The sequence below is a fragment of the Spea bombifrons genome, chromosome 4 (genome assembly GCF_027358695.1).
Source record: "Spea bombifrons isolate aSpeBom1 chromosome 4, aSpeBom1.2.pri, whole genome shotgun sequence".
In the NCBI taxonomy this organism is placed as follows: domain Eukaryota; kingdom Metazoa; phylum Chordata; class Amphibia; order Anura; family Pelobatidae; genus Spea; species Spea bombifrons.
The window spans coordinates 50,453,729-50,479,124 of record NC_071090.1 but is presented as its reverse complement, the minus strand read 5'-3'; the positions used below and the strand labels follow the sequence as shown (position 1 = coordinate 50,479,124).

The 25,396-nt window shown below is 37.7% G+C and overlaps 1 protein-coding gene across 2 annotated transcripts in view; it reads right to left on the bottom strand.

The window, feature by feature from the left end:
• NELL2 (neural EGFL like 2) overlaps positions 1 to 25,396 on the bottom strand; it is an 84,525-nt gene that overhangs the window by 4,622 nt on the left and 54,507 nt on the right. For both annotated transcript variants that reach the window (XM_053465354.1, XM_053465355.1), the window contains 5 exons: positions 23,701 to 23,823; positions 23,254 to 23,349; positions 6,322 to 6,462; positions 1,016 to 1,209; positions 569 to 745 (listed from right to left, as the gene is read on the bottom strand). In XM_053465354.1, coding sequence (XP_053321329.1) covers positions 569 to 745; positions 1,016 to 1,209; positions 6,322 to 6,462; positions 23,254 to 23,349; positions 23,701 to 23,823 — 731 coding nt within the window. The remainder of the gene's footprint in view (positions 1 to 568; positions 746 to 1,015; positions 1,210 to 6,321; positions 6,463 to 23,253; positions 23,350 to 23,700; positions 23,824 to 25,396) is intronic.

Here is a 25,396-nt window from a genome sequence, read left to right as displayed (position 1 = left end):
CCCCCCCAGATATGCTTTATGCCCCCTAGAAATGCCACTCTGCACCCCCCCCCCGATATGCCACTGCCACCGGAAGGTTATGTCACGCCAGTGCTCTACCACAGAAGCCCCGGGGGAAGTGCCGGCAGCGGAGGTTGTCAACGCGCATTGCACAGACGTCCACAGCTGCCAGAGAGGAGGATCCAGATACCCTGCAGCTATGCGGGGGATCTGGATCCTAACCTTGCTGTTTGACCGCAGCAGGACTAAATGAAAAAGAAAAAAAAACACCCGCCCGGTGCCCTGAACTGCATGTCGGGTGATACGAATTGCGCATTCTTTCGCTAAAACCTGAATATAAAACAGCATATTCAGGCAAGTACGGTATATATATATACACACAGCTTTAATGTACTCTCCCCCTACAGAGGAAAACAGCAGCAAAATTAAAGATATAGTTTATTTATAAAGTCAACATTGCAATTTGTATTCTGTAACCTGTAAAGCAGTATAATTATTTTTGCTGACCTATATAAATGTACATATTTGTGCTAATTAGTGGAAAACTGCAGCACTATCACATACTTACCAAACATCTGCACTGCTGACAATTTTGTACCCAAGTGTCGCCACTTTTGTATGTGAGTTCTCCATTTTGATGTAGGCACTGACTGCTGAGTCTTGGGTCACACTCAGGGCAGCAAAACAGGTCCACAGTTGGGTTTTCACAATCACAAACCATGCGACGACACATTACTAGTGCTGTCTGTTGTCAAGGAAACAGAATAGAAAAAAATAATTGTTCTCGAAAATATGTAAAAATAAATTTAAATACAAACCTACTCCAGTTCACTGTATGAATTCTAAAACTGTTCACCAAGCGCTCTCGTTCAGCATGACAATTATTTCTACAAAGTCAATGCTAAGGAGGCATCATTTCAATAGACTTGATTTGACATGACATATCAATACATTTTACACCTCCTGGATTAACCACCACATATTTTAGCATAATTAAAATAGTTATAATACTGACTTGACATGAGCAAACTGAGCAGCGGTCATTCTCCAAAACCCAGATCTGGCCATTGTGTTTGATCTTCCCTTCATGTACACAGTCTCCAGAACAGTTCTTTCCATGTGGACAACGGCAATCAAATCCACCATCCAAATTGAAGCAAACAGTGTCGTTGCTGCAGGTGTGCCTTCCTGTTGCGCATTCATCAATGTCTGTAAATGACATTATACAGTGATTAAGTTGAGACCACATTTTCCATCCTGTGAATTATACCCACTAATGAAGACATCACATGCAATAACAAATTCTGGTCCACCTAACAAAGATTTTAAAAAAAAATATATGATTACATATGTTTATTGGTGGACTGATTAAAACAGAATTTTAGAAATCTTATATTAGACATAATAAGGTCATTTTAAAAAGATCTAAAGTTTTTTTCAATGCAACTATTTACATAAAAATATATTCTGATGCCTAATCAGATGTTTACTCAATATATTATTCTAGAGACGTATCATTAACAAACAAAATTCTTCTGTTAACTTTGTTTTTTGTTCATATGTATATTCTGCATAGGTCAGGTTGCACCACCCCCTTTTAAAGCAGTAAGACATATATAGTCTATGTTGAACTATGTTCCTATGTGTTGTGCATATCTATTGCCTGTTCTTCAACACATTTCTTTCAGTTCGACATATAGATGTTTTGAATTAATACCAGTTTAACACAATGGATGCATTGTGTAGATCAATAGCGGAGAAACTGACGAGTAAGATGGAATATGAACATGGGCCAATGTAGATGATATTAACTTTTGGCTCAGTGGGAAGCAAAAGCAGGCCAGAAAGGCAATAAAGAGACAGGATGGGAGAACCAAACTCAGACCTCAGACTTGCTTTACCAATCTCTATACCCTACCTACACCCCCCTCTTTTTTACTGTTTGCGCTGTTGCCAACAGTATATAAGTAAATTGGTGTACATCTGACCCTAAGGAGCATACGAAATTGTAATATGGACACAGAAGAAATGTTAAATGTTATATATATGTCAGAATGTTCTATAGTATGTCACACATAATTGTTTTTTTCCCCCAGATGTGGAACCTAACTCTGGTTTCCTTAAATCAATATGAACGATCTTAACATTTACATCCGTAAAGTGCAACACTAAATCTTTCTAATTGGGTTTTTACACCCTGCGTTTGATTTAGATGCTAAGATGGATGTTGGCTTTGTCACTTTATCAGAGATGCCAGTAAGCACAAGCTATACACAGGCAGATAAATTAAGTGAGCACAGTGAACAGTCCAATCCAGGTCATCTGAAAGCAGATTCTTCCTTCACACTCAATCATAATGAACAGGCAAATATCTCCGAAACACGGGTCATGTATAGCAAGCAAAATTAGACCGATACAGAATATAAATTTTTACACTTGGGAAATCAATATTTCAAGCTGAGAAAAAAAGAATACGATCACAGAAAAAAATGCTAATAATACAATTTCTAGGCATCCTATTAGCATAAAAAATCAATAGATTATCTAAATGCAGACAACCAATGGCATTTTCGGTCATAAGCTATTTTTCAGTATTACAGATTTGTTTTTTCTAGTAACACATTAATCAAACTGCCCTTCATCCCAACTCCGGTATATTGAAGGACTCTTAGTTTCTCAGTTTGGATAAGCTTTCCCATATTTATATGTATATTCATATTATAGAATATATTCAACTGATTTCAATTGATAAATAAACCCTACCTCTGCATATACAATATATAGATAATGCATTACTAGACCATGAGGACCACTCATATATTATGTCTAGGAGGAACATTGGCGTACCATAATTCCCAAAATGTAAGATCTCAGACTGAATAAATTAAATATATCAAAAAGTATACCAGTTGTATGAACCTCTCCATTACCCTTTACTCATTAAAATCCAAATTGTCGTAGACAGCCTAAACAACCAGGGGCAATGATGTAAAGGGGAACCATGACACAAATGGGGATCTCATTCTAATGAATACATCATTGGTCAACAATATTACCACCAATATTATTGCCAACCTGAAATCAGTAAGTTTGTGAAATAAGCCAGTCCCAACCTTTGCAAGGAATGATGTTAATCACATTTCTTATTGCGCATGTTCTAGTTTAGTACAGCACAATAACCCCAGGGCAGAGATTTCCTAGGTATAAATGGCCCATTTCTCTAAATTTCTCTGTTTGGGCCAAACCTTTATCCTCAAATGCTTGGGCCAGTTGGCATAAATACAGTGTAGTCCCTCCATAAGTATCCATATTTAAATATTTGTACTTTCAAGTACCTTTTCAGCTTCTATCTGATTAGTATTACCAGATACTATTATTATTAGAATAATCAGAAATATGTTTGGAAGATTTGCATTTTGGTGTAGACCATAACCACTATTTATTTTTCTTATTTTGTTTCTCTCTTTAAATATCCAAAAAGGCTCAGTGTGGTTTTTTTTTAAAAAAAAATTCTTCTCAGACATGACATTTCTCGGAATAAGACCACTAAAGGTTTGCAAACATGAATATATAAATCTCGAACAAATATGACATAAATAACTAGCTCTGCAGGCTGTGCATAAGCAAATCGATACATTCTCAGCTTATAAATACTTAGAAAAGAGTCCGAGTCATATATTAGACCTCATCGGGACTAAATCAACTCAGCGTCATGGACTAGGTAATACAGAGCTGTAGAGGTAACCACGCCAAGAAAGTAGGTGTCTACAGTTCGACATATAGATGTTTTGAATTAATACCAGTTTAACACAATGGATGCATTGTGTAGATCAATAGCGGATACAGACCTGGTCTGGGTCTTAAACACATTTCCACATTTTACTCCTCACTAAGTAGTCACCAATGATGTTACTGAGCAATTGTTAAAACTCTGCCAGCCTGAAACCATAAATGTTGTTGTCAGGATAATGGTTATTTTATTGTCAAATAATGCAAAAACAAATTGTTAAGGCGATAGCGATGCACCAAGCGGATTTATGTGTCTAAAGTGTGTTTAGTCAGTTTTGAAGTTTTTTGAAAGTCTATCCACTGCAACAAAATATACACCTTCTAATCTATCTACTATCTGATATGAAGAGATACATCAGGTGGAACCATCAAAAGGTCCAAACTAAAATGAGGTACTAGATGCGTGTAATCTCAATATAAATCTTAACATTTATTCAAAAAATAAGATACAGGGAAAAGAAAAAATTTCGGTGCGCTAAGCTAGTCTCAGGCTCAAATAATACAAATGTGTAATACGAGGCCTACCAAACAGGTGTAAGCATGCTGCAAGAAACAGTGTATTGGCTGTACAATGTATACAAGAAACAAAAACTGTCTGCGCTTCTTACCCTAATAAAGTTGGCAACAAATATATAAACATAATATAAATGAGAGGTTTTGATTATATGAATTGGCCAAAGCATAATTAAGCTCACCCGCCACGTCAAGGTACACTCTCAATAGGGTGAGAACCTACTCTCACCTCGTATTACACATTTGTATTATTTGAGCCTGTGACTAGCTTAGCGCACCGACACTTTTTCTTTTCCCTGTTTGCACATATTTGAGGTTGTTGGCTCCTCATCAGTCTGGTTGCAGCTTGCTGTCCAGGGGTTAATAGGGAGGAGGTTTAATTGCACCTCCCCCAACACATTAATAAGGTTTTGGTAGCAGTATAAACTGCTTTGTGTGCCCACTATGTAGGAGGTGAGAGTAGGTTCTCACCCTATTGAGAGTGTGCCTTGACGTGGCGGGTGAGCTTAATTATGCTTTGGCCAATTCATATAACCAAAACCTCTCATTTATATTATGTTTATATATTTGTTGCCAACTTTATTAGGGTAAGAAGCGCAGACAGTTTTTGTTTCTTGTAAAAAATAAGATACCCATATCCGATCACCAATCTTCTACCTAAAAAAAAACATATTTTACAGTCAATTGTTACCATATTGTTGATGTATTGTGACAAACACCCGAAGCTTCTCTGTGGTAGGTGATTGTGTGAATGATAGATTGTGGTGTTAGTGTTTGTGTGTACTTGTTATGAGAGGGGGACACGGGGCACTTGGCATCACTTCACCCCTGGACCAGCAGTTGTCAGCCCACTCCTGTGTCCATCAAAGATGGTAAACTATTTTTGTTTCTTTATATTTTTTTTTACATACATTTAAACCGACCACCATTTGAAAACCATAGTACTACCTGATTGCTTGATGCAATAAAACCACAGATCCTGAGGTGTCTTTCCCTTTAGAAAAATATCAGGTTATAGCCGAGGCGTGCTCATAAAAAAACAGCTGCCTAAATCATCCAGATCTAAAATAATGGATGAATGTAACATAGTTATATAATACATGTGCAGTAAATTACATGGTAGGAGATATTAGAATATCTGGGAACGTCTCCTTCAGCTGAATGTACAACTAGGTTTTGGCCTAGGATGGCTGGTCTGAGGTTGGAATTTTTAGTCATTTATGTAATGCAAAAAAGAAATTATTTCATACATTTGTTTGGTGTTTTGGCTTTCAAAACTGTAAAAATAAAATAAAATAATAATAGTAATAATAAAAAAATAATAATAATAAAACACACACACACACATATATATATATATATATATATATAACTATATATATATATATATATATAGTCTGCCTGATTGAATGTTTCCTTCCTTATCCAAAATATAACTTATATATGTGTAAATGTTTTAAAGTCAAAGTTTATTTTATTTGTGGCAGTTTATTTAGATAAGCAGCATTTCACAGGGCCAGCACAGTCGTTCTGGAAAGAGACGCTCAATAAGGCATGTCTTTCTTAATGTATAGTGCAAACAGAATTTTCCGTTCCTAGTTAGAATGTGCCAAACAAAATGTTATAACAATTATGAGCATCCTAGAGTGAAGACTTAACATCTTTTGAACTAGTGTGTCTGTGCTAAAAGATGTGACCTACACATTAAAATATCCATCACCTTGAAAACTCAGAAACAAAAAACTGCGCTTTACTTAAAATGTACGTTTAAGCTTGAATTCTGCTGTAACATTATTGCATGACTGTGAAAGAAAGCAGGACAAAAATGAAGGGGGGACAATGAGAATTGTATATGCACTAACCGGGCCTGAAAATACATTTGCGTAGCATTCAATACCAATGAGAGCGGCATTTGTGGTGGCAAAACATTATTATTACAGTATAATTATGAGAATGGTAATGTCCTTTTAACAGGAGCATCACATAAAAACCTCTGTAGCACTTCTGTTCTGTACTGACCTTCACATGACTCTCCACCAAGAGAGAACATCCCATTGTCGTGGTATCCATCCCGGCATTCACAGTGGTACCAGCCGGGTAGGTTAATGCAGTTAGCACGGCTGTCACACTGAACAAAACCTTCAGAGCATTCGTCAATGTCTGATCCGGAAAGGAAGGGAAAAACTGAATTAGTTTACCTCATTCAAGACTTAAATCTGCACTTCTTAGCTTTAGTTTAGAGCAAATGTTAATGATTCATTTATAGTCATGCTTTTGTGTTAAACCTTCCATTGCTTTGATGGGACAATAACCGCGATACTCATCATCAGCTGAAATAATTGTGTTACCAGTGATTTCAGATACATAAAACACAGCCATTTGAATCAACTGTTTAATACAATTAAACAAGTAAGTAATTAATACGAGGAAATTCTAGAATTCAAGCAGAAATAAATTGCAATAAAGAAATTGCAATGTCTGAATGTGAATTTATTTTTCTTACAAATGAAAGGGTATTTTATAACATGTATTGATCCCATTTAAGGTGTCCAGATCATAATATATATATTTTAAAGTATTCGCCCCAATGTTGTTTAGCAGACAGATGGATGCAGCCCTCCGTCAAACACTCTACCGCCTGCTTTCATTTAAATACTATTTCATATAGCCACGGAAGAAGTGCTGCCAATCACCTGTTATGTCACCTGTATCTATTTGTATCCCCTACTGTAAAAGCTTTGAGACAAAACACACAGGATTGTACTTTGCTCAATAGGAAATATGATGCATAACAGGACATATCTGCATAAACTTTATATGTGCATTATATGTGCAAACACTGCACATTTTAACGAACCAAAATATAGAATTTGAATACATTTCTGATAAATGTTCTTTCTGTTAAAGTATAAGAGGCTGAGTGAGATATTGGGTGTATTGACACTTGTCTCTTGTTGTTATAGTAAATGTCTTGAATGCAGTTCAGGTGAAAAGATTTAGTCAGCTCTAGTTTGCAGGCCCATCATTTACACAATAAGTTCCCCCGCAACAGCATGAGACAAGGACGTGTTTGGGAGTGAGGTTATTTCTTCCTCCTCGGAAGTAGAGGGAACCCAAGCAAGAACGCACAGTGGTTATAGATTGCAGATTCCATGTAAATTTGCATAGTCTGAGCTTGAGCACTTTCATTAGTCTCGAGTCATGTTTTACAGTAATAAAAGCTAACGGGTTTCTTAGAAGATAAAGCGTTATTATTTTTGGTTATGTTTTGGAATCTGCTGGCGCTGTATAAATAAAGGTAATGTTATGTTGAACAGCACTTACTTCACTAATATGAATATGCCATTAAAGAGATTGCTTAAATGGTCACATTTTATTAAACCATTACAAAATGCTATTACGGGCAAAAAAAAGCATATCTGAAAAAATGAAAATTCCATACTCATTCAGTTATAAGAATGTATTCAACTGCAATGAAATCAAGAGTGAATGTCTAGAAAAGCTAATGTGTGAACCCTATCTGATTTGGTCTCATTAAAAAGTCCAGCAATATACAGTAGCTTCCATTAGCATCAAAGCACTTGGGGAAACAAAATAGTCCAAAATCAATGTGAATTAAAAGTCTATTTACTCAGCATTCTACAACAAGAAGATGAATCTACTAAACAGATTTTTCTTCTAGGAGATAAGACACTCAGAGAAGCCTATATCGGTTTTCAGCTAAATAAAAGTAATTTATTTATCCAATTATATCTAATCCGACTCCAACAGATTTAAAATCTTACAATGCAAATATATACTTAATTATACAGCAGTACCTGGTTTGTAATTTTACTTAGTAGAGTAGGTTTACAACCCACTGAACGCTTTCTCAGTGATTAGATCTAAAAACACAAATCCTCAAAAATCCATTCCAGACATAACCCATTCACAGTGTTCACGAAAATCCTCCTGCATTATTAATATATCTCTAAATATAGCTACCCCAGAGCACAGACTCATCACACTGCCAGCCACCCAGAGAAACTCTCTCAGTTTAACGTTTAAATGCCTCCTAATTAGCTAGAATGTATTAGGTTCTGACTTCAACATTAACGTAGCGGGGGGAAAAAAACACCCTACAACACATTAGCAGATCCCGGGGTTTTCCTTACACCCCGGCTTTTACACACACGGTTTTGATAATGGCGTCCTGTTGAGAGCCAGCCAATAACATTAGTTGATTGTGTATCACTTTGAATGATATTAAAAATATTTGGTATTCTGGGAGATTACACCATTACTTCTTAACCACAAAGCTTGTGATCTATAGTTCTATATAAATCACATGTTTACATCCTTGCATTATTCAATATATTGTACCTAATATGTCAAAATATTTATTCATAACACAAATCAAGATTAAAACAAATTACATTTTAAGTACAGTATATGGTTTATAAATTGTAATGGCAACACGATCCACCCCTCCTCTTTCAGGACTGCAAATGTCATGAGCCGAAACAGAAAGGATATATATACAAAGCGCTATATATCTTCCCGTGAAGGGATATCAGATGGAATTAAGTGTATTCAGAACTACAGCTACAGCTAAACAACTATGCTACCGGCATTTCGATCAGTTACCCTGTTCTTGCTAGTTTATGTTTTCTGCACCAGTAATAGAACATGCTACAAAGATTTACACGATGAGCAACCATATCAGAAGAGTTCAACTGCGTGCTGGAAAATACAAAGTACTGTGCTAAAGAGACAATGTGGATGGTTAAGTATTATCAAAATAATGTACTAACTGATGAAGCAACTGAAAATTAACACAATATCCCATATTCATATATTTAATGAGCACATGAAACCATTTTAGAGACAGCGACACGTTCTATTATAGTACTAGTGTGCTAACATATTGATAACATTTTTTTTTTAAAGCGTATGCCTTAATTAGACTGCTATATTATAATGTTGATTTTTCCAAAATGTATGGTGTTTTTCGGTGTATGAAAGTTCACTATAGTCTAATAAACCACATGAAGGGAACACAATGGTAATAATTAAGAGTAAAACAGAGAGTTACATCATAGTTTTTGATATATGTGAGCATTGGGACAAAAACTTTGTAGCGATACAGTCATCATTGATCAAATTGAAATGGATCTGCTGAAGATTGCAAGAATGGCTTAAGTACACAAATGCAGTAAATCCTCAAATTATAAAACATAACCATAGCAAAAGAAAACTTCCTAGGAGAAAAAGCATAAGGAACATACACATTGAGAAATACAGTCACAGAGTATTTAAGTTTCCTATAACAGTTTGTCACCCCTCACCCTGTAGTCAAACCATGCAATAGCAGCTTTACACATTTAGTATACTGGATCTATACATAACACTTAAGACCCAATCTTTAAGTTTGCGTTTTGGGCGCCGCTAGTTATTCTATAGGAAGTATCCAACTGTCCAAAAATATTTATGTTTCTTTCTTTTTCGGTGCATGGTGTTGCAAATGTAAATAAACATTGGGGGATAGTAAATATTCTCAATTTCACAGTCTGAATAATCTTCCCTGTAATTATTCACAATGTAATGTATGTGTTGTTTTAGTAATTAAAATCATCAATCATTTCAAATCGTTCTGGAGGAAGAAGCATCACTGCAGGGTGTCTACTGCATTTACATTTAATGCTCACATCTTCTTATTTAAATTCTCTTTTTTTTAATCTTCACAGTAAAGATGGCACAGTTAGCCATTGAAAATAATAACAAAGAACCACCATGCCGGCAGATCTAAATCTGTGGTACTTTCACTACTTGAAGCAGGTACATGCTTTAATGTCTCTTTTACCTTTGATAGACTTTAATGATGGTGCTTTTGGTACAGGCCTGTGGACATTGGCGATGATAGTACCTTGCAAATTTACCCAAGTTTGGTAAATTCGGCAATTCATTAGAAGTCCTGAAAACTAGGCCAAGACAAAAATTCAGAGCTTTTTGTTTTTGGCCGACATTCCTCTGTCACACTCTCACTCACTTGATTAGAGAATTGGGGTGATCATCGCCGCAGCGTCGCCATTTTGGCAGAAGTTGCCGGGTTATGCCCGCAGAAATGCAGACAAAGAAAAAAAATTAAGGAATGAAGATTAAAAATAGAATAGAGAAGACAGAAAAGAGAAGGGAGAAGAGAAGATGCGCAAGTGGTCAGCAGAAGCAGAAATGGTTCGGCAGAGAGTGTGAGAGAGTGAATAAGAGCGTGAAAGAGTGAGTGACAGTGTGAGAAAGTGATTGAAAGTGAACGTGGACACCGGGCAAGAAATTTAGTTCCCGGATTAAAAATCTCCCCTAATTTTCAGCCAAACGAAAGGAAGGGCAGGAAATGAAATTCACTGCCTGAAAACAAATGGGCATAAGACTAACTAAAAAAATTAGTTTTTTGGCCCATTTGCACTAGTCTAGAAATGATTTATGAATTTTTTGATTTTCTGAAATAGTGGAGTACTTATATTTTTTAAAATCTTCAAAATTCTTCCATATAGTTCGAAATAGTCGGTTATATTTTTCAATCATCAAAAGAAAAACACAAAAAAACATTGTCCGACCTGTATAAATAAACACAAAAAATCCCCCAAGGAATATTACTCACAGAGAAGGGAGCATGACATGCGCATATAGCATCAAGGGTTAAACATATAGTAAAAAAAAACTCACAGGTGAAGAACTTAAGGATACATATTTATTATTGTAAAACAAACAAATACATAAAATGCAATGCTCACAAAGTGGAGCGGTAAGCAGACTTTTCAGAGCCTCACAAACACAGCCAGAAAAAGTAGTGGTATGGTAGTCCCTTCAGATTTCTCAAAAGCCGCTGGTAACCCTCTGTAGGCTGCGCTGTTACTCCTCTTCCTCGATACATAATCAATGTAATCACCAACACGTTTCGCCTGCCAATGCATTGTATCCATTCTCTCTCTCTCTCCCATGATATTCCTTATATAATGATTATATCATTATATTATGTAAAGTATACGCACCAGAATAAAACAACCTTTGAAACTGCAGGTGAAATCTCCTTATTATGAAAAGAAGACAGACTGTAAGAAGGCGCGTGCTTTTGGACCGTCTATTCTGGGGGTCTGATGCAGGCTGCCATTATTATTTGGATTCCAATTTTTATATTTGTAGATCATGAATCCGAGCAGGCAGCAGGAAAGGCAAAATGACACCAGGTTCACTGATGCTAAAACATCAATCCATTTCACAACCAGTTTATTTTGGCCGTTCTTTGGAGGCGTGCTTGGTAACGTCTTCAACTTGCCGTAATCATCATGCCGATTAGCAGGCAGCGGAGCAGGACAGACTTCTGCAACCAGCAGAAATAAGAACAACACTACCAGCTTCATCTTCCTTCTTCTATCAATCCAGCAAAGTGGTGGCCTGAGCCTGTGTCCTGCACACAAACATCCAGCTTGCTTTAATGCATCACAGAGCTATGAGGTAACAACTGCTGTTAAAGCTGTACTCTTTGCAACTTAGCAGACATGCACAAAATATACTGTTTACTTTTTATAATATAATTTGGTGTTTGTTTTGTAACTACTTATAGGATTTTGAATGCATTCATCAGTATAATATTACAGCAGATTCAAAGAGATAGTGATTAACTGTCATACACGGAAGAAGCCATATAAAAGTAATGATGCAACCGCAACATGGTGGCAGTGGCATCCCCAGCTTTCATATTTAGAGGGGGGGGCAGGGACCAAAGTAGGGGGGGCAATTATAAAATGGTACATATACAATATATATATATATATACGTTTGATGTGCATTTTTAACTACATAATATGTACTTATCTCTTTCAAGTAAAGGCTGTGATTGAAATATGATTTCAAAATTACAGCTGAACTGGCAGTTATTTTTCATTTGTTAATATTAGCCCCTACTGCTAAAATATATATATAAATATTAGACGCTGCAGCCGATATATATAAAAATATTACACCTTGCTTCCGATATACCGTATTGGCTCGGATATAGGCCGCCCCCGTATATAGGCCGCACCCTAAAAGTTTGGTGCTTTTTTAAAGAAAAAGTTTTTTTTCTTTAAAAAAGCACCAAAAAAAACATGCTGCCACTGTCCTCCCCCCCGAGATATGCTGCCACTGTCCTCCCTCCCCGAGATATGCTGCCACTGTCCTCCCTCCCCGCGATACGCTGCCGCTGTCCTCCCTCCCCGCGATACGCTGCCGCTGTCCTCCCTCCCCGCGATCCGCTGCCCTCCCTCCCCGCGATCCGCTGCCCTCCCTCCCCGCGATCCGCTGCCCTCCCTCCCCGCGATCCGCTGCCCTCCCTCCCCGAGATCCGCTGCCCTCCCTCCCCGAGATCCGCTGCCCTCCCTCCCCGAGATCCGCTGCCGCTGTCCTCCCTCCCCGCGATACGCTGCCGCTGTCCTCCTCTGCCCCCCCTCCTCGACTTACCGGAGCAGACTCCCGGGTGTCTTCAGGGCCGGCGAGGGACATCTACGCAATACGCGTATGCAACTTCCGGTACCGTTACCGGAAGTTGCATTTGCGTATTGCGTAAATGTCTCCCGCCGGCCCCGCAAGACACCCGGGAGTCTGCTCCGGTAAGTCGGGGGTGGGCAGAGGTAAAACGCTTAGATAACCTCCCGTGCCGGCACCCCCCCCCGTGGGAAGTGCTGGCAGGGGAGGCTGTCTGAGCGTATCGGGGAGAAGGATGCAGGTCCCCTGCACCGCTGCGGGGGATCTGTATCTTAACCCCGCTGCCTGCCCGGCGCCCGGGACTGCATGTACCGGGCGTCGGGCGCTAGACCCCGAATATAGGCCGCACCCCCACTTTAAAAACTTAAAGTGGGGGAAAAAAGTGCGGCCTATATTCGAGCCAATACGGTATATTAATATTAGCCCCTGCGGCGGATATATACTTATATTATACCCTGCTGCCGATATACATAAAAAATTATACCCTGCTGCCAATATATATTAATATTTGACCCTGCTGCCAATATATATTAATATTAGCCCCTACTGTCGATATATATAAATATTAGGCCCTGCAGCCAATATTTATTGATAATAGCCCCTGCAGCCAACATATATTAATATTAGCCCCTGCTGCATATATATATATATATATATATATATATATATATTAGACCCTGCTGCCAATATGAATATAAATACTAGACCCTGCTGCCAATAAACATTAATATTAGCCTCTGCTGCCAATATATGTTAATGTTAGCCTCTGCTTCCGATATATATTAATATTAGCCCCTGCAGCCAATATATATTAATATTAGACCCTGCTGCCAATATATATAAATATTAAACCCTGCTGCCAATATATAAATAAATATAAGACCCTGCTGCCAAAACATATATAAATATTTGCCCCTGCTACCAATATATATATATATACATATTTGCCCCTGCTGCCAATATATATATGAATATTAGACCCTGTTGCCAATATATTTTATAGTGAAAAAATTGGACCCTACTCAAGCATTTCCTTGGACCCTGCTCAACGCTCCCTTGCATGCAATCACTCCCTCCGCTACCACACCAAAAAATATATTTGCCACACTGACTGCAGATCAGGGGAAGATTGTGAGTCAGTCAACTGGAAATCACATGTAAACTCAGCACTGAAGGTATAGATTAAATAAACAACACATGGAAACAGCACTCTGGGTATTGATCAACTGAATCAGACATACAAATCCTATATTTGCAGGTAAACATAAATAATGTATGGAAACAGCGAATACAGATCAACAGAATAACACAAAACCTAGCTTTGCAGGTATATATCAATTGGAAATTACATATAACCTCTGCATTAAAGGTATAGATAAAACCCCCTAACTTACAGGCACAGATCACAGGTCGCACACCCCAAAGACAACCCTGGTCTCCACATTGCACACATAGAACCTTACCAGCACCCAACTTACACATACATAGGACGTGCCATCTTTGTCGCCAAACAGCCCAGCATAAGTCAACATTGTCCCCAAACAGCTGGATGTACGCCATCTTTGTCCCATAAACACGCTACCTGTGCCATCTTTGTCCCCCGTGCTTAAACACCCTGCTTATACCATCTTTGCTTTTTTTGACAAATCAATAATACACCTATGATTCACAAACACGTTTACAGTAACTCACTAATTCACTTTCATTCACACAATCATTTATTATTTACACATATTCATTAATGCATCCACACATTAATCCATTCATTCTCTCTCATTCTACCCCCTCCCTATCTACCCCCCTCTCTCCCTCCCTATCTACCCTATCTACCCCCTCTCTCCCTCCCTATCTACCCTATCTACCCCCTCTCTCCCTCCCTATCTACCCCCTTTCCCTCCCTATCTACCCCTCTCCCTCCCTATCTGCCCCCTCTCCCTCCCTATCTGCCCCCTCTCCCTCCCTATCTACCCCTTCTCACTCCCTATCTACCCCTTCTCACTCCCTTCTGCCCTGTCTACCTCTTCTCACTGCCTGTCAACCTCTTCTCACTCCCTATCTACCTCTTCTCACTCCCTATCTACCCTATCTACCTCTTCTCACTCCCTATCTACCCCCTCCTAACTTTCTACCCTCTCCCCCTTTGAAGTTCACTTAACTTATAGAATTCCAGCGGTAGGATCGCGAGACCTTTGTCTCCCTGTTCTGCCGCAGTGTGCGCGGCTTCACTGCTGAGTGCCGGATATGACATAATATTCTTGAAATGCCGGTACCCCGACCAAAGCAGTGGCCTTGCAGAGAAGAGTGAGAGGTGCCTGAAAACGGTTGCTGAAAACGTTATTCCTCAGCGACTGCTCGGCGCCTCTCTCTCCTCCGCGTCTATAAAAAAATAAATAAAAAAAAAAGACGGCGTTTCAACTGAGGGGGGCACACGGGGGGGCACAGCATGATGTAGGGGGGGCATGGCCCCCTCCTGCCGACGCCACTGCATGGTGGGAATATAGTGAAGGCCCCAGTTAGTGTGAAGCATGCTTCTATCACCATGGCTGCCAATAAGTTGTTCCTGCTGAATTGGTTTATGTGGTGATGAGGTAATATTCCAAACTTTGCACAATTATTGGGAAGGTGACAAGGAAATGGACATAATGTAGCATTACTAAATTCCTCAACTAAACAGGCTGTAGTTTGTCAATCAGTGGCATTGTGAGATATTTAATTTAAAGTTTATATACTGTCGTATAAAGTGTATTTATAGAGGCTATGAATACTATGCACGTCAGCACATTGGACAGACCTGATTAGCAGCCGAAACAGTGTGATTACAGCGATTATCCAGAAACTGGAGGAGTAACCGAAACACGTCCAAGACATTACAAGCCCCGTTTACTAATTCATTTCTGGCTATGTTTGTGAGCCTCTGAAAGGTGTGCTTACCACTCCAATTTGTAAGCCTTACATTTTCATTTTTTGTTTAGGAATAAATATTTCACTTGCAAACATTTTACTATATGTTTATGTTTTATATGTATGTTATATTGGTCACCCTGTAGTGATCTGTGATTTAGGGTTTTTGAGCATGTGCTTTTCTTCTTTTTTATTAAAACACCTATGTATTGCCTATACCTCCGTCATCAGCAAGGGATACACATGAGGGGAGCAATGAGCCAGAACCACAGGCCTGTACGTCACTTATATGACCACCAACATCTATACCATGAAAGGCTTAAGGCACTGCTGTAGTGTTCACATCTTTTACCAATACAGGTTCTTCTGCCAACCAATGTGACCGTAACCTCACCAGCTGCCGAATGCACCATGGCCATATCCCTCTCACGGCTGAGGCCTGCTCCCATCACCACTCTACTTCCTACATGTTCCCCTAAGAGACCCTACATTAAGAAGACTCACTCCACCACCACATTCAGCTCCACCATCTGCTAGATCACCACCAGCATCTGCTCACACCATCCATGAATAAACAGAGTCTCCTGCTGCTGCTCTAGTGTCATCATCATGAGGAAAAGAGGAGGGTGTGAAAGGACCCAGAGACTCATTCCTGAGCCACTCATGGCACCAAATGAGGTGGACTGATCCACAGCTGCACCTACAGGTTACTAACATCATGCTCACCGTTTTAGCATCCTCGTAAAATACAAGTCAACAGTAGTATGAACAGGAGTTTATTCACTTAAGTGGCAGCTGGTAAGAGAGGCTGTGGGAGAGTGGTGGTTTCAAATCCCTTATTTCACCATGCACTATAAAGGACAATCTCTGTAAAACTCTCAGCAAAAAGGGGCTGAACTGCCCTGCATAATGCATATTTCAATCAGTAATGTGACTTTCAAGAAATCCCGCTAAATGCTTTATTCAGGACTTCCTGAGATATCCGGTCATGATGACAGTCAGACTGATGCAAGGTTAAGGTTATCGTCTATTTTTTCTTATATATGTAGGACATCTTCATAAGTGAAAACTTTTTGTAATAACTCACTTTGCAAGGTATTCCAAGCCTCATACAGTATGTTCTTTGACATAAAATTCAACCCTCCTTATTATTCCTATAAGTTTTACGTTATGTTTGTATTCCATGCTGGTATATATATATTTTTTTATTGTAGAAGGAGAGTGGTTACTATTTGCTTCTATCTTTGATCACACTTTCTTCTACTGTTTTAATCTAGGTTCTAGAACATAATACAAATAACTAGGGGTTTTGATTCTGTGTTGTCTTTGTGGCTTCGCATTAGCCTCTTGGAATAATCAGGCATTCAAATACTTTAAAAAAAGGTACATGTCACATCTACAGTTCGAAATAAAAAAAAACAAAAAAAAAAATAGTTCGAAATAGTCGGTTATACTTGTCCGACCTGTATAAATAAACACAAAAAATCCCCCAAGGAATATTACTCACAGAGGAGGGAGCATGACATGCGCATATAGCATCAAGGGTTAAACATATAGTAAAAAAAACTCACAGGTGAAGAACTTAAGGATACATATTTATTATTGTAAAACAAACAAATACATAAAATGCAATGCTCACAAAGTGGAGCGGTGAGCAGACTTTTCAGAGCCTCACAAACACAGCCAGAAAAAGTAGTAGTATGGTAGTCCCTTCAGATTTCTCAAAAGCCGCTGGTAACCCTCTGTAGGCTGCGCTGTTACTCCTCTTCCTCGATACATAATCAGTGTAATCACCAACACGTTTCGCCTGCCAATCGGGCTTCTACAAAGCGCTGACATGCATTGTATCCATTCTCTCTCTCTCTCCCATGATATTCCTTATATAATGATTATATCATTATATTATGTAAAGTATATGCACCAGAATAAAACAACCTTTGAAACTGCAGGTGAAATCTCCTTATTATGAAAAGAAGACTGACTGTAAGAAGACGCATGCTTTTGGACCGTCTCTTCTGGGGGTCAGATGCAGGCTGCCATTATTATTTGGATTCCAATTTTTATATTTGTAGATCAGGAATCCGAGCAGGCAGCAGGAAAGGCAAAATGACACCAGGTTCACTGATGCAAAAATTGCAATCCATTTCGCATCCAGTTCATTTTGGCCGTTCTTTGGAGGCGTGCTTGGTACCGTCTTCAACTTGCCGTAATCATCATGCCGATTAGCAGGCAGCGGAGCAGGACAGACTTCTGCAACCAGCAGAAATAAGAACAAAACTACCAGCTTCATCTTCCTTCTTCTATCAATCCAGCAAAGTGGTGGCCTGAGCCTGTGTGCTGCACACAAACATCCAGCTTGCTTTAATGCATCACAGAGCTATGAGGTAACAACTGCTGTTAAAGCTGTACTCTTTGCAACTTAGCAGACATGCACAAAATATACTGTTTACTTTTTATAATATAATTTGGTGTTTGTTTTGTAACTACTTATAGGATTTTGAATGCATTCGTCAGTATAATATTACAGCAGATTCAAAGAGATAGTGATTAACTGTCATACACGGAAGAAGCCATATAAAAGTAATGATGCAACCGCAACATGGTGGAAATATAGTGAAGGCCCCGGTTAATGTATATTACTTATCCCAAAGGGCACCTCCAGCTAAGTGGATCAGCATCCTCTAGATTGTAAACTCGTTTGAGCAGGGCCCTCCTCAGCTGCTGTCTCTGTCAGCCAAATTGTCATGTTACATTCTACTTGTTATGTCCTGTCCACCCATTGTACAGCGCTACGGAATTTGATGGAACTATATAAAACAATAAATAATAATAATAAATACTTTTAATAATAATGTGACATTTTATACACATTTCACAGAGAAAACAATTGAAATTACAAGTCATCTAGTGCTGTCCTATATACTTTTGCCTCAGCAAATGCATGAAAAAGGAGCACAGAAAACATGTAGTCATTGTGCAAATCCATCCCTTGTCATGGTTTTTGTAAACATTAATGGACAACAACTTTCAAGTACAGATTTAATCTCAATTCTGCCATGAAACATTTAACTTTGGTGATCTGCTTGGTATTCCACAACAGAACATTAAATAAATCATAAGTGATAGACCCTAACATGAATGGAAGATGTGACCTACAAATGCCAAATGAAGCTCATTCGGTTAATAATTCATTGCGCATATCTTTTGAGATTTGACTTGGGCATAAGCTAGATCTTCAAACTGTAAGAAACTCTACATCAAAAAATTACATTCATACTGCTCTTGTGATACCTTCAAAATAATATGAATGCAATTTAGACCAAAAAATCCTGTGTATCCACTGTTTGTAAATGCGTGATTGGATCACATATTTTACTTGTGATTACATTTCAATATTGTAAGCTTTAGGCTTGGTTTCCATTTGGGTTTTTTTTTGCTAAAAACGCCTATAAAAACGCCAATAGCGCCACCTGGCGGTTTTTTAGCTGTTCTTCAATAGGAAATCGCAAAATGCAATTTCCACTTGGCGTTTTTCTGTCTGGCGTTTTTTCAGTCCTCTTTGGCGTTTTTCTGCTTTTTTGGGCTCTGTGGCAGTTTTTCAAAACTGCAGCATGTTGACACTCTGGCGTTTTTTGCAAGAAATCTTGGCTTTTTTTCTCCAATAGAAGTCTATGGGAGAGAAAAAACGCCATGAAAAAGCCATGTGGGTTTATTGCCTTGGCGTTTTTTATGGCGTTTTTTCCACAGTTACAATGCAGAGGATGGACCCAGTATCTGTGTGTCCTACGAGAAATAGGCTGAAAACAAACAGTTTCACACAAAACAAAGTCCTGGACTGGTTCATATTGAATTTTACACCATTTGGAACAAACATGCCATTACAAACAAACATACGCGACCGGATCCTGCGTGCCAAAAGCAACAGCAAACAATTTGCACCATCATTTGGGGCCAATCTTCCCAGAGGAGCAGACATTCGGAATAAAGCATGCCTTACAAACCACAGAAAAGAGACAAAAGGGTCTACCAAGTAAATGACATCAGGAGAGGGCAGATACTTGCCATTTATCCTAATCCCTTTTAGCTGGGTGAAACTTCTAACTTGTAAAGGCTGGAAAAACTGCCTAAGGTCAAAAAAAGCAATTTCCACAGAAAGGCTAAAACGCCTGAAAAAACTGCAGAAAAAACGCCAAAACGCAGGTAAATGCAGTGGCAGTTTTCTTGGCAGTTTTCCTGGCGTTTTTCATCAAGAAAAAAACGCCGGACAAAAACCCAAGTGGAAACCTAGCCTTACTGCAGTTTTTTTTGTACAGAAGTACAGTATATTGAAGTACAACTGTAGGTTTGCAATATATAAAAAAAAGTGCAGTAAATGTGCAGTAATACTGCAGTAAAATTACAGTATTGCAGTTTTTTTACGTCCAAAAAACTGCAGTAATTTTTTCATAAGGGTTTGCTGGTGGGTTTAACATTGTTTTTTTAAAACAATATATGAACATATAATATGGGTTAAAAAATCTTGATTTCCATGTGATTTTTATTAGTGCTCTGAGTTTACATTTTTGTTGAATGTTTGCTTATTTTGTATTCTTTATTTACATTAATTATGTATTCTACATACAATTATTTCAACCTCCACTCTTATTTAAATAATTGTTGACACTAAAACTATCATTTAGTGATATTTTATTAGACATTGTAACTTGGTAGAAAAGAAAAAAAATATTTATAGTTCAATTTATTCTATTCCCTGATCTTGTGCTAATATACACTATGTACCTAACAATAAATGGTGATAATATTGCTATTTTTCAAATTAATTTTAAGCTGTTGTTATTGTGAACATTTTAACACATGAACATTTATTTTTCCTCAAAGCAATACTTGGGGCATAAATATTTAAATGTTGTTTATGGCATCTGTCTAGTTTAGTGCAAATTACTTTTTGTGATAAATTCAGAGTCTTGCCGGAAGCATAAGTTAACCTTGTAACAAATGAGTAGGCCACACAAATATTGATGGCCAGTCAAAACTACCGCTGAATGAATGCCTTGTGGTTCACTTTACAAAGACTTATACAGTACTGTGCGAAAGTTTTAGGCAGGTGAGAAACATGCTTTAAAGTAAGAATGCTTTCAAACATAGGCATGTTGATAGTTTATTTTTTTATCATTTAACAAAATGCAATGTGAGTGAACAGAAGTAAAATCCTTACCTGGTTAGTGAGTTTGGTTGTTCTTCATTAAGTTTTACCGCCCCCCCCACAGCTGTTTAGGTTAATGATTATGTTTTAGTCTACATATTAAATTGCTGATCATTAACACCTATTTGATATAATTGTGTTATCAAACACCTACCTATATGCCTACAATATCCCTGTGGAAGTGCACCTAGAAGAATCGACACGGTTTTGCAGGCAAAGGGTGGTAAAACAAACTATTGACTGGTCTCAAACTTTTCTTCTGTTCACTTACTTTGCATTTTGTTAAATGATAAAAATAAACTATTAACGTGTCTATTTTCGAAAGCATTCTTACTTTACAGCATTTTACACCTGCCGTTTGCACAGTATTGAACAGCTAAATTTGTTTTTCTATACTCGCAACAAATTAAAAATGCCTAGATATTTTACTTTAGAAGTTTGTGAACTGAACAAGAAATGGTTGATTCACTGCATTACACAAGACAATTTTAACATTTATGATTCAAAGTGATATGTGGTTTTTCTTTAACACTATAAAGAGATCAGCAATATAGGTTTACATTGTTAGATGCCATTGTTACAGAACCATTGTTATCATACCACTGTTATAATACGATTGTATTCACCATTACTCTTTCATCTATACCTTATTTCGACATTTTTGCTTGATCAAAACTTTGCAGAAAATAAGAAAATCCTTTATTTTGTACGTGTGTAAAATTAAATAAGTTACTTTTTGTCTATCTATTCATTTACACCTGGAAACTGTTCTATTATGTACTGAACACATTCATTTAAAGATCAAAAACTACATTGTTGCAAGTTGCTTAGCAGGCTATAGGCTTGGTTCAATGACTCTTGTAAAATCTAGACTTTTGCAAGAAAGAAGACTGCATCTTAAAACCATACTCAAAAGTAAGCTGTTCAACTCAGAGGGCACGATTCAAAGTTACATTTAAAAAAAATCTATCCAAAGCACAGCTCAGAATACTCTATGGCCACTAGCCAACTACTGCTTGCCAATCTGAGGTTGGTCAGAGGAATCCTACAGAGACCCCTCAGTTTGGTGTATGCAGCTCTGTCATAGAGCTGCCACATACACACAGACATGCTGACTGACAGCACACAGTGCGATCGATCATTTACTGTGGCAAAAGACTCTACAAATCCAGATCAAAGGGATTCCCTGAAAGGAAATGCCTGAACCTCTGTTTGGGGTATTTAAAACATTGAATGTAACAGAGCTCAGTTAGAGCACTGTTACATTGAAATACAATAATACAGTATATGCAATACATACAATATAGGGAGGTTCTATATAATAAAACAATTACATTTGTATGTCAAAAATTAGGGAGGAAGTGAAAATATTTGGCTAATTCAGTGGCACATAATTTAACATTGTGGTTTTAATGCCTGCAGGAAGATCCCAGATATTGTCACAAGTTTTCATATTACTAAATAAACTATGTAATAAGTATGTTTAGATGTTATCATGCTATGTTTTATGACATTGGAAGGGGCTATTCATGATCACACACATTTATTAGAAACACCAACAAAATTAAAAGATATATAAAAGATTACGAAATATACTTTCAACCTAATTGTGTTGTTTTTTCATGCACATTTGACACTACAGCTTCTGCACATTTTCATTCATTTTTTTAGTAAGGCTACTCTGTTATAGTCAGAGTATGCATAATTTGCAGTTTTCCAGTTAATCGGTACAAAAGGTCATAAATGCATATCCATAGTACACAGCAGGGTAACCATCTAAGTGCTCCTCTAGGTCTCTATAGCACAGTCCTATAAACAATTACACAATTTCAGATTTTGTAATCTGCTGGCGCTTCTTACACCCCATGAGAATAGCGTTCTGCATCTGTCAATTAAAGGGAACACTGGTTCCAGATGCCAAATTCACTAGAAAACCTTTATTAGTTTCCCTGCTTATGAATAACCATTCAATAACAACTTTAAATGCATCTAGGGTGGAAACCTTTCACATACAGAATTCCAACTACATGTAGAAAAATTTAAAAAAATAAAATAAAATTGAGTCAAACTGGATACACTATAAAATGACCTACTCATAAATAAATTTATAGTAGCATTTCCAACCTAACAATTCGCAGAATATGAAAATATTTAGCAAAATGTCTAAGTGAAAGCACTACATAATATGTTGGCAATTGATAAATCCAATAATAAATCAGAAATGTAACTGTAGCAAAAACAATGTTTCTTGTAGTGAAATAACAAGAGACTACAACATCTCATTAGCACAAGTAATGAAGCATTTGCGAATCTGACCAGCGGAATGTAATGAAAACTCGCCATCTTACCTGTTTCACAGCTGGGCCCGGTGAAGCCTTGGGGACACGCACACATATTTGGAGCAATGCAGGTACCTCCGTTCTTACAGCCGTCTTTGCAAAAAGCTTAAGAAAACAAAGTCATCAACTATGTCAATTTCCTAGAAATAATTTATCCAACTCTTAGCAAAAGATAAATGCTCCAATACATACTGATCTTTTGGTGTTTAATCCACAAATGTAGGCTTTTTACACAGTTTATTCAGTTATACATATAGATTAGTCATATTTTTTAAGAACAGTATTAAGAATAACGTATTGTATTATTCATACTAAATCTTCCGCAGTGTTTTATTGCGGCCTAGGCGAATTAGGCCTATTTGGAGCACTGGGATATGGCAGAAAGGGAATGGATGGGGGTTCTGCCCTGGGTCCGACCTAGGACAGCGCAAATGAGAAATATGTTGTTGCTCTTACCTTTACACACGGTGCCATTTCCTATGTATCCAGGCTGACAAACACAATTGTGTCCTCCCACTGTGTTAAAACACAATGCATTTTCATCACAGTTATGCTGGTTTGTTTCACATTCATTGTGCTCTAAAAAAAAATAAAAAAGAAAGAAGTCAGTCAAGGTGGCTTATCACGCAAAATAACTTTTGAAACTTAAATCTTCTGCTTTGCCACTAAAGTTTGTACTGTTTATATTTTAATTTGTATCTAATTCTGCCTGTAAAGGCTCATTTGTAACAAAATTGCAAAATAATTCACGTGAGGCGAAAAGAAATAACATTTTGAAAACGTACGTGTTTTACAGGTAGAACGCTGTGCACTCTAGCTCAGAATTGTTATCCATCTCCACATTAGACAGATGCATATTTGTGACTCAAGAGTTTTTATGTCATTGGTGATATTGTTAATTTCTTCATCAGCAAGCCCCTTGTGCTGTGTTCAAATCCCAGACCTTGACAATTAACAGTGTGTGACAGATGGTTTCCCCAAGATCCTCAAATCCATTGGTCTCTAACATGGTAAATGACACCAATTACCATCTGTAATTACTAGAGCTGACAATAAATTCTCTCTAGCGATCACAAGTAGAGGAGGCTGGCAGTCTTCTCATCAGTCTAGAATCTCAGTGACAAAAAATGGCAGGTGCAAAGACCTTTTCGAAAAATTGATAGAAAAAACGTAGCGTTTTTTTGTTTATTATTATTTTTATATTATACGGATTGTATGTCTGTGTCCCTTTATTTTTGCTGAACTAAACCTGCTCCTAATAAATAACTTTTATAGTTATGGCCAAAGCAAAATGTGAAGGATACTTGGATAATCAATTTGTGTTTGCTAGTGAGGAATATTGGGGGCCCTTCCGAAGCGGGACGGTTGGGAGGTATAGGATTGTTATTCTAGATCTCTGGTGAATCACAAGATGGTGGTATACAGCAAAAAACCCTTTACACGGTGATTGTTCTGCAGATAAAGTTAAAAATCCTAGTTACAACTTTGTTGTTTATCTTACAATCCCTACTTATGGTATGAGTATGCCTTTGAGACTGGGGATCCATTGTCTTGTGTATGTGTGTGGGGGAGTAGTATGTTAGCTATTGTTATGAGAAAGGATTTGAAAAAAATATTTTCTCAAAATAAAAAGTGTTCTTTGAAATATAAATGGATGCAGCCTGTATGCATCCTTTCATCTGAAGAGTGTCTTTAGAAATGGAAGGAATATAGAATATACAATATACGTATCAAAGTAAGAAGTTGTTAATAAATATTCAGCTAAAAGTCAATGTCATTTGATAACGGCTTGGCGAGAAATATTGCAGTGAAAGTAAAACAGCATTTTTGTTTTGGTTCGAATTGAAAGAAATACAAAATAATTTTGTTGATGTTAATCTCAGATACTTTCTGCAGTCTTAAGGTGTTGTTCCACGGGCAGAGCCGGCCTTAGGTGTTCTGGCGCCCTATGCGGACTACTCCTCTGGCACTCCCCCATCCCAAAAAACCCCGCATACCAATCCACATGCATACACTAATCCACACACATATACCAATCCACACATATATACCAATCCACACATATACCAATCCACACATATATACCAATCCACATACATACACCAATCCACACGTATACCAATCCACACACATATACCAATCCATACATATA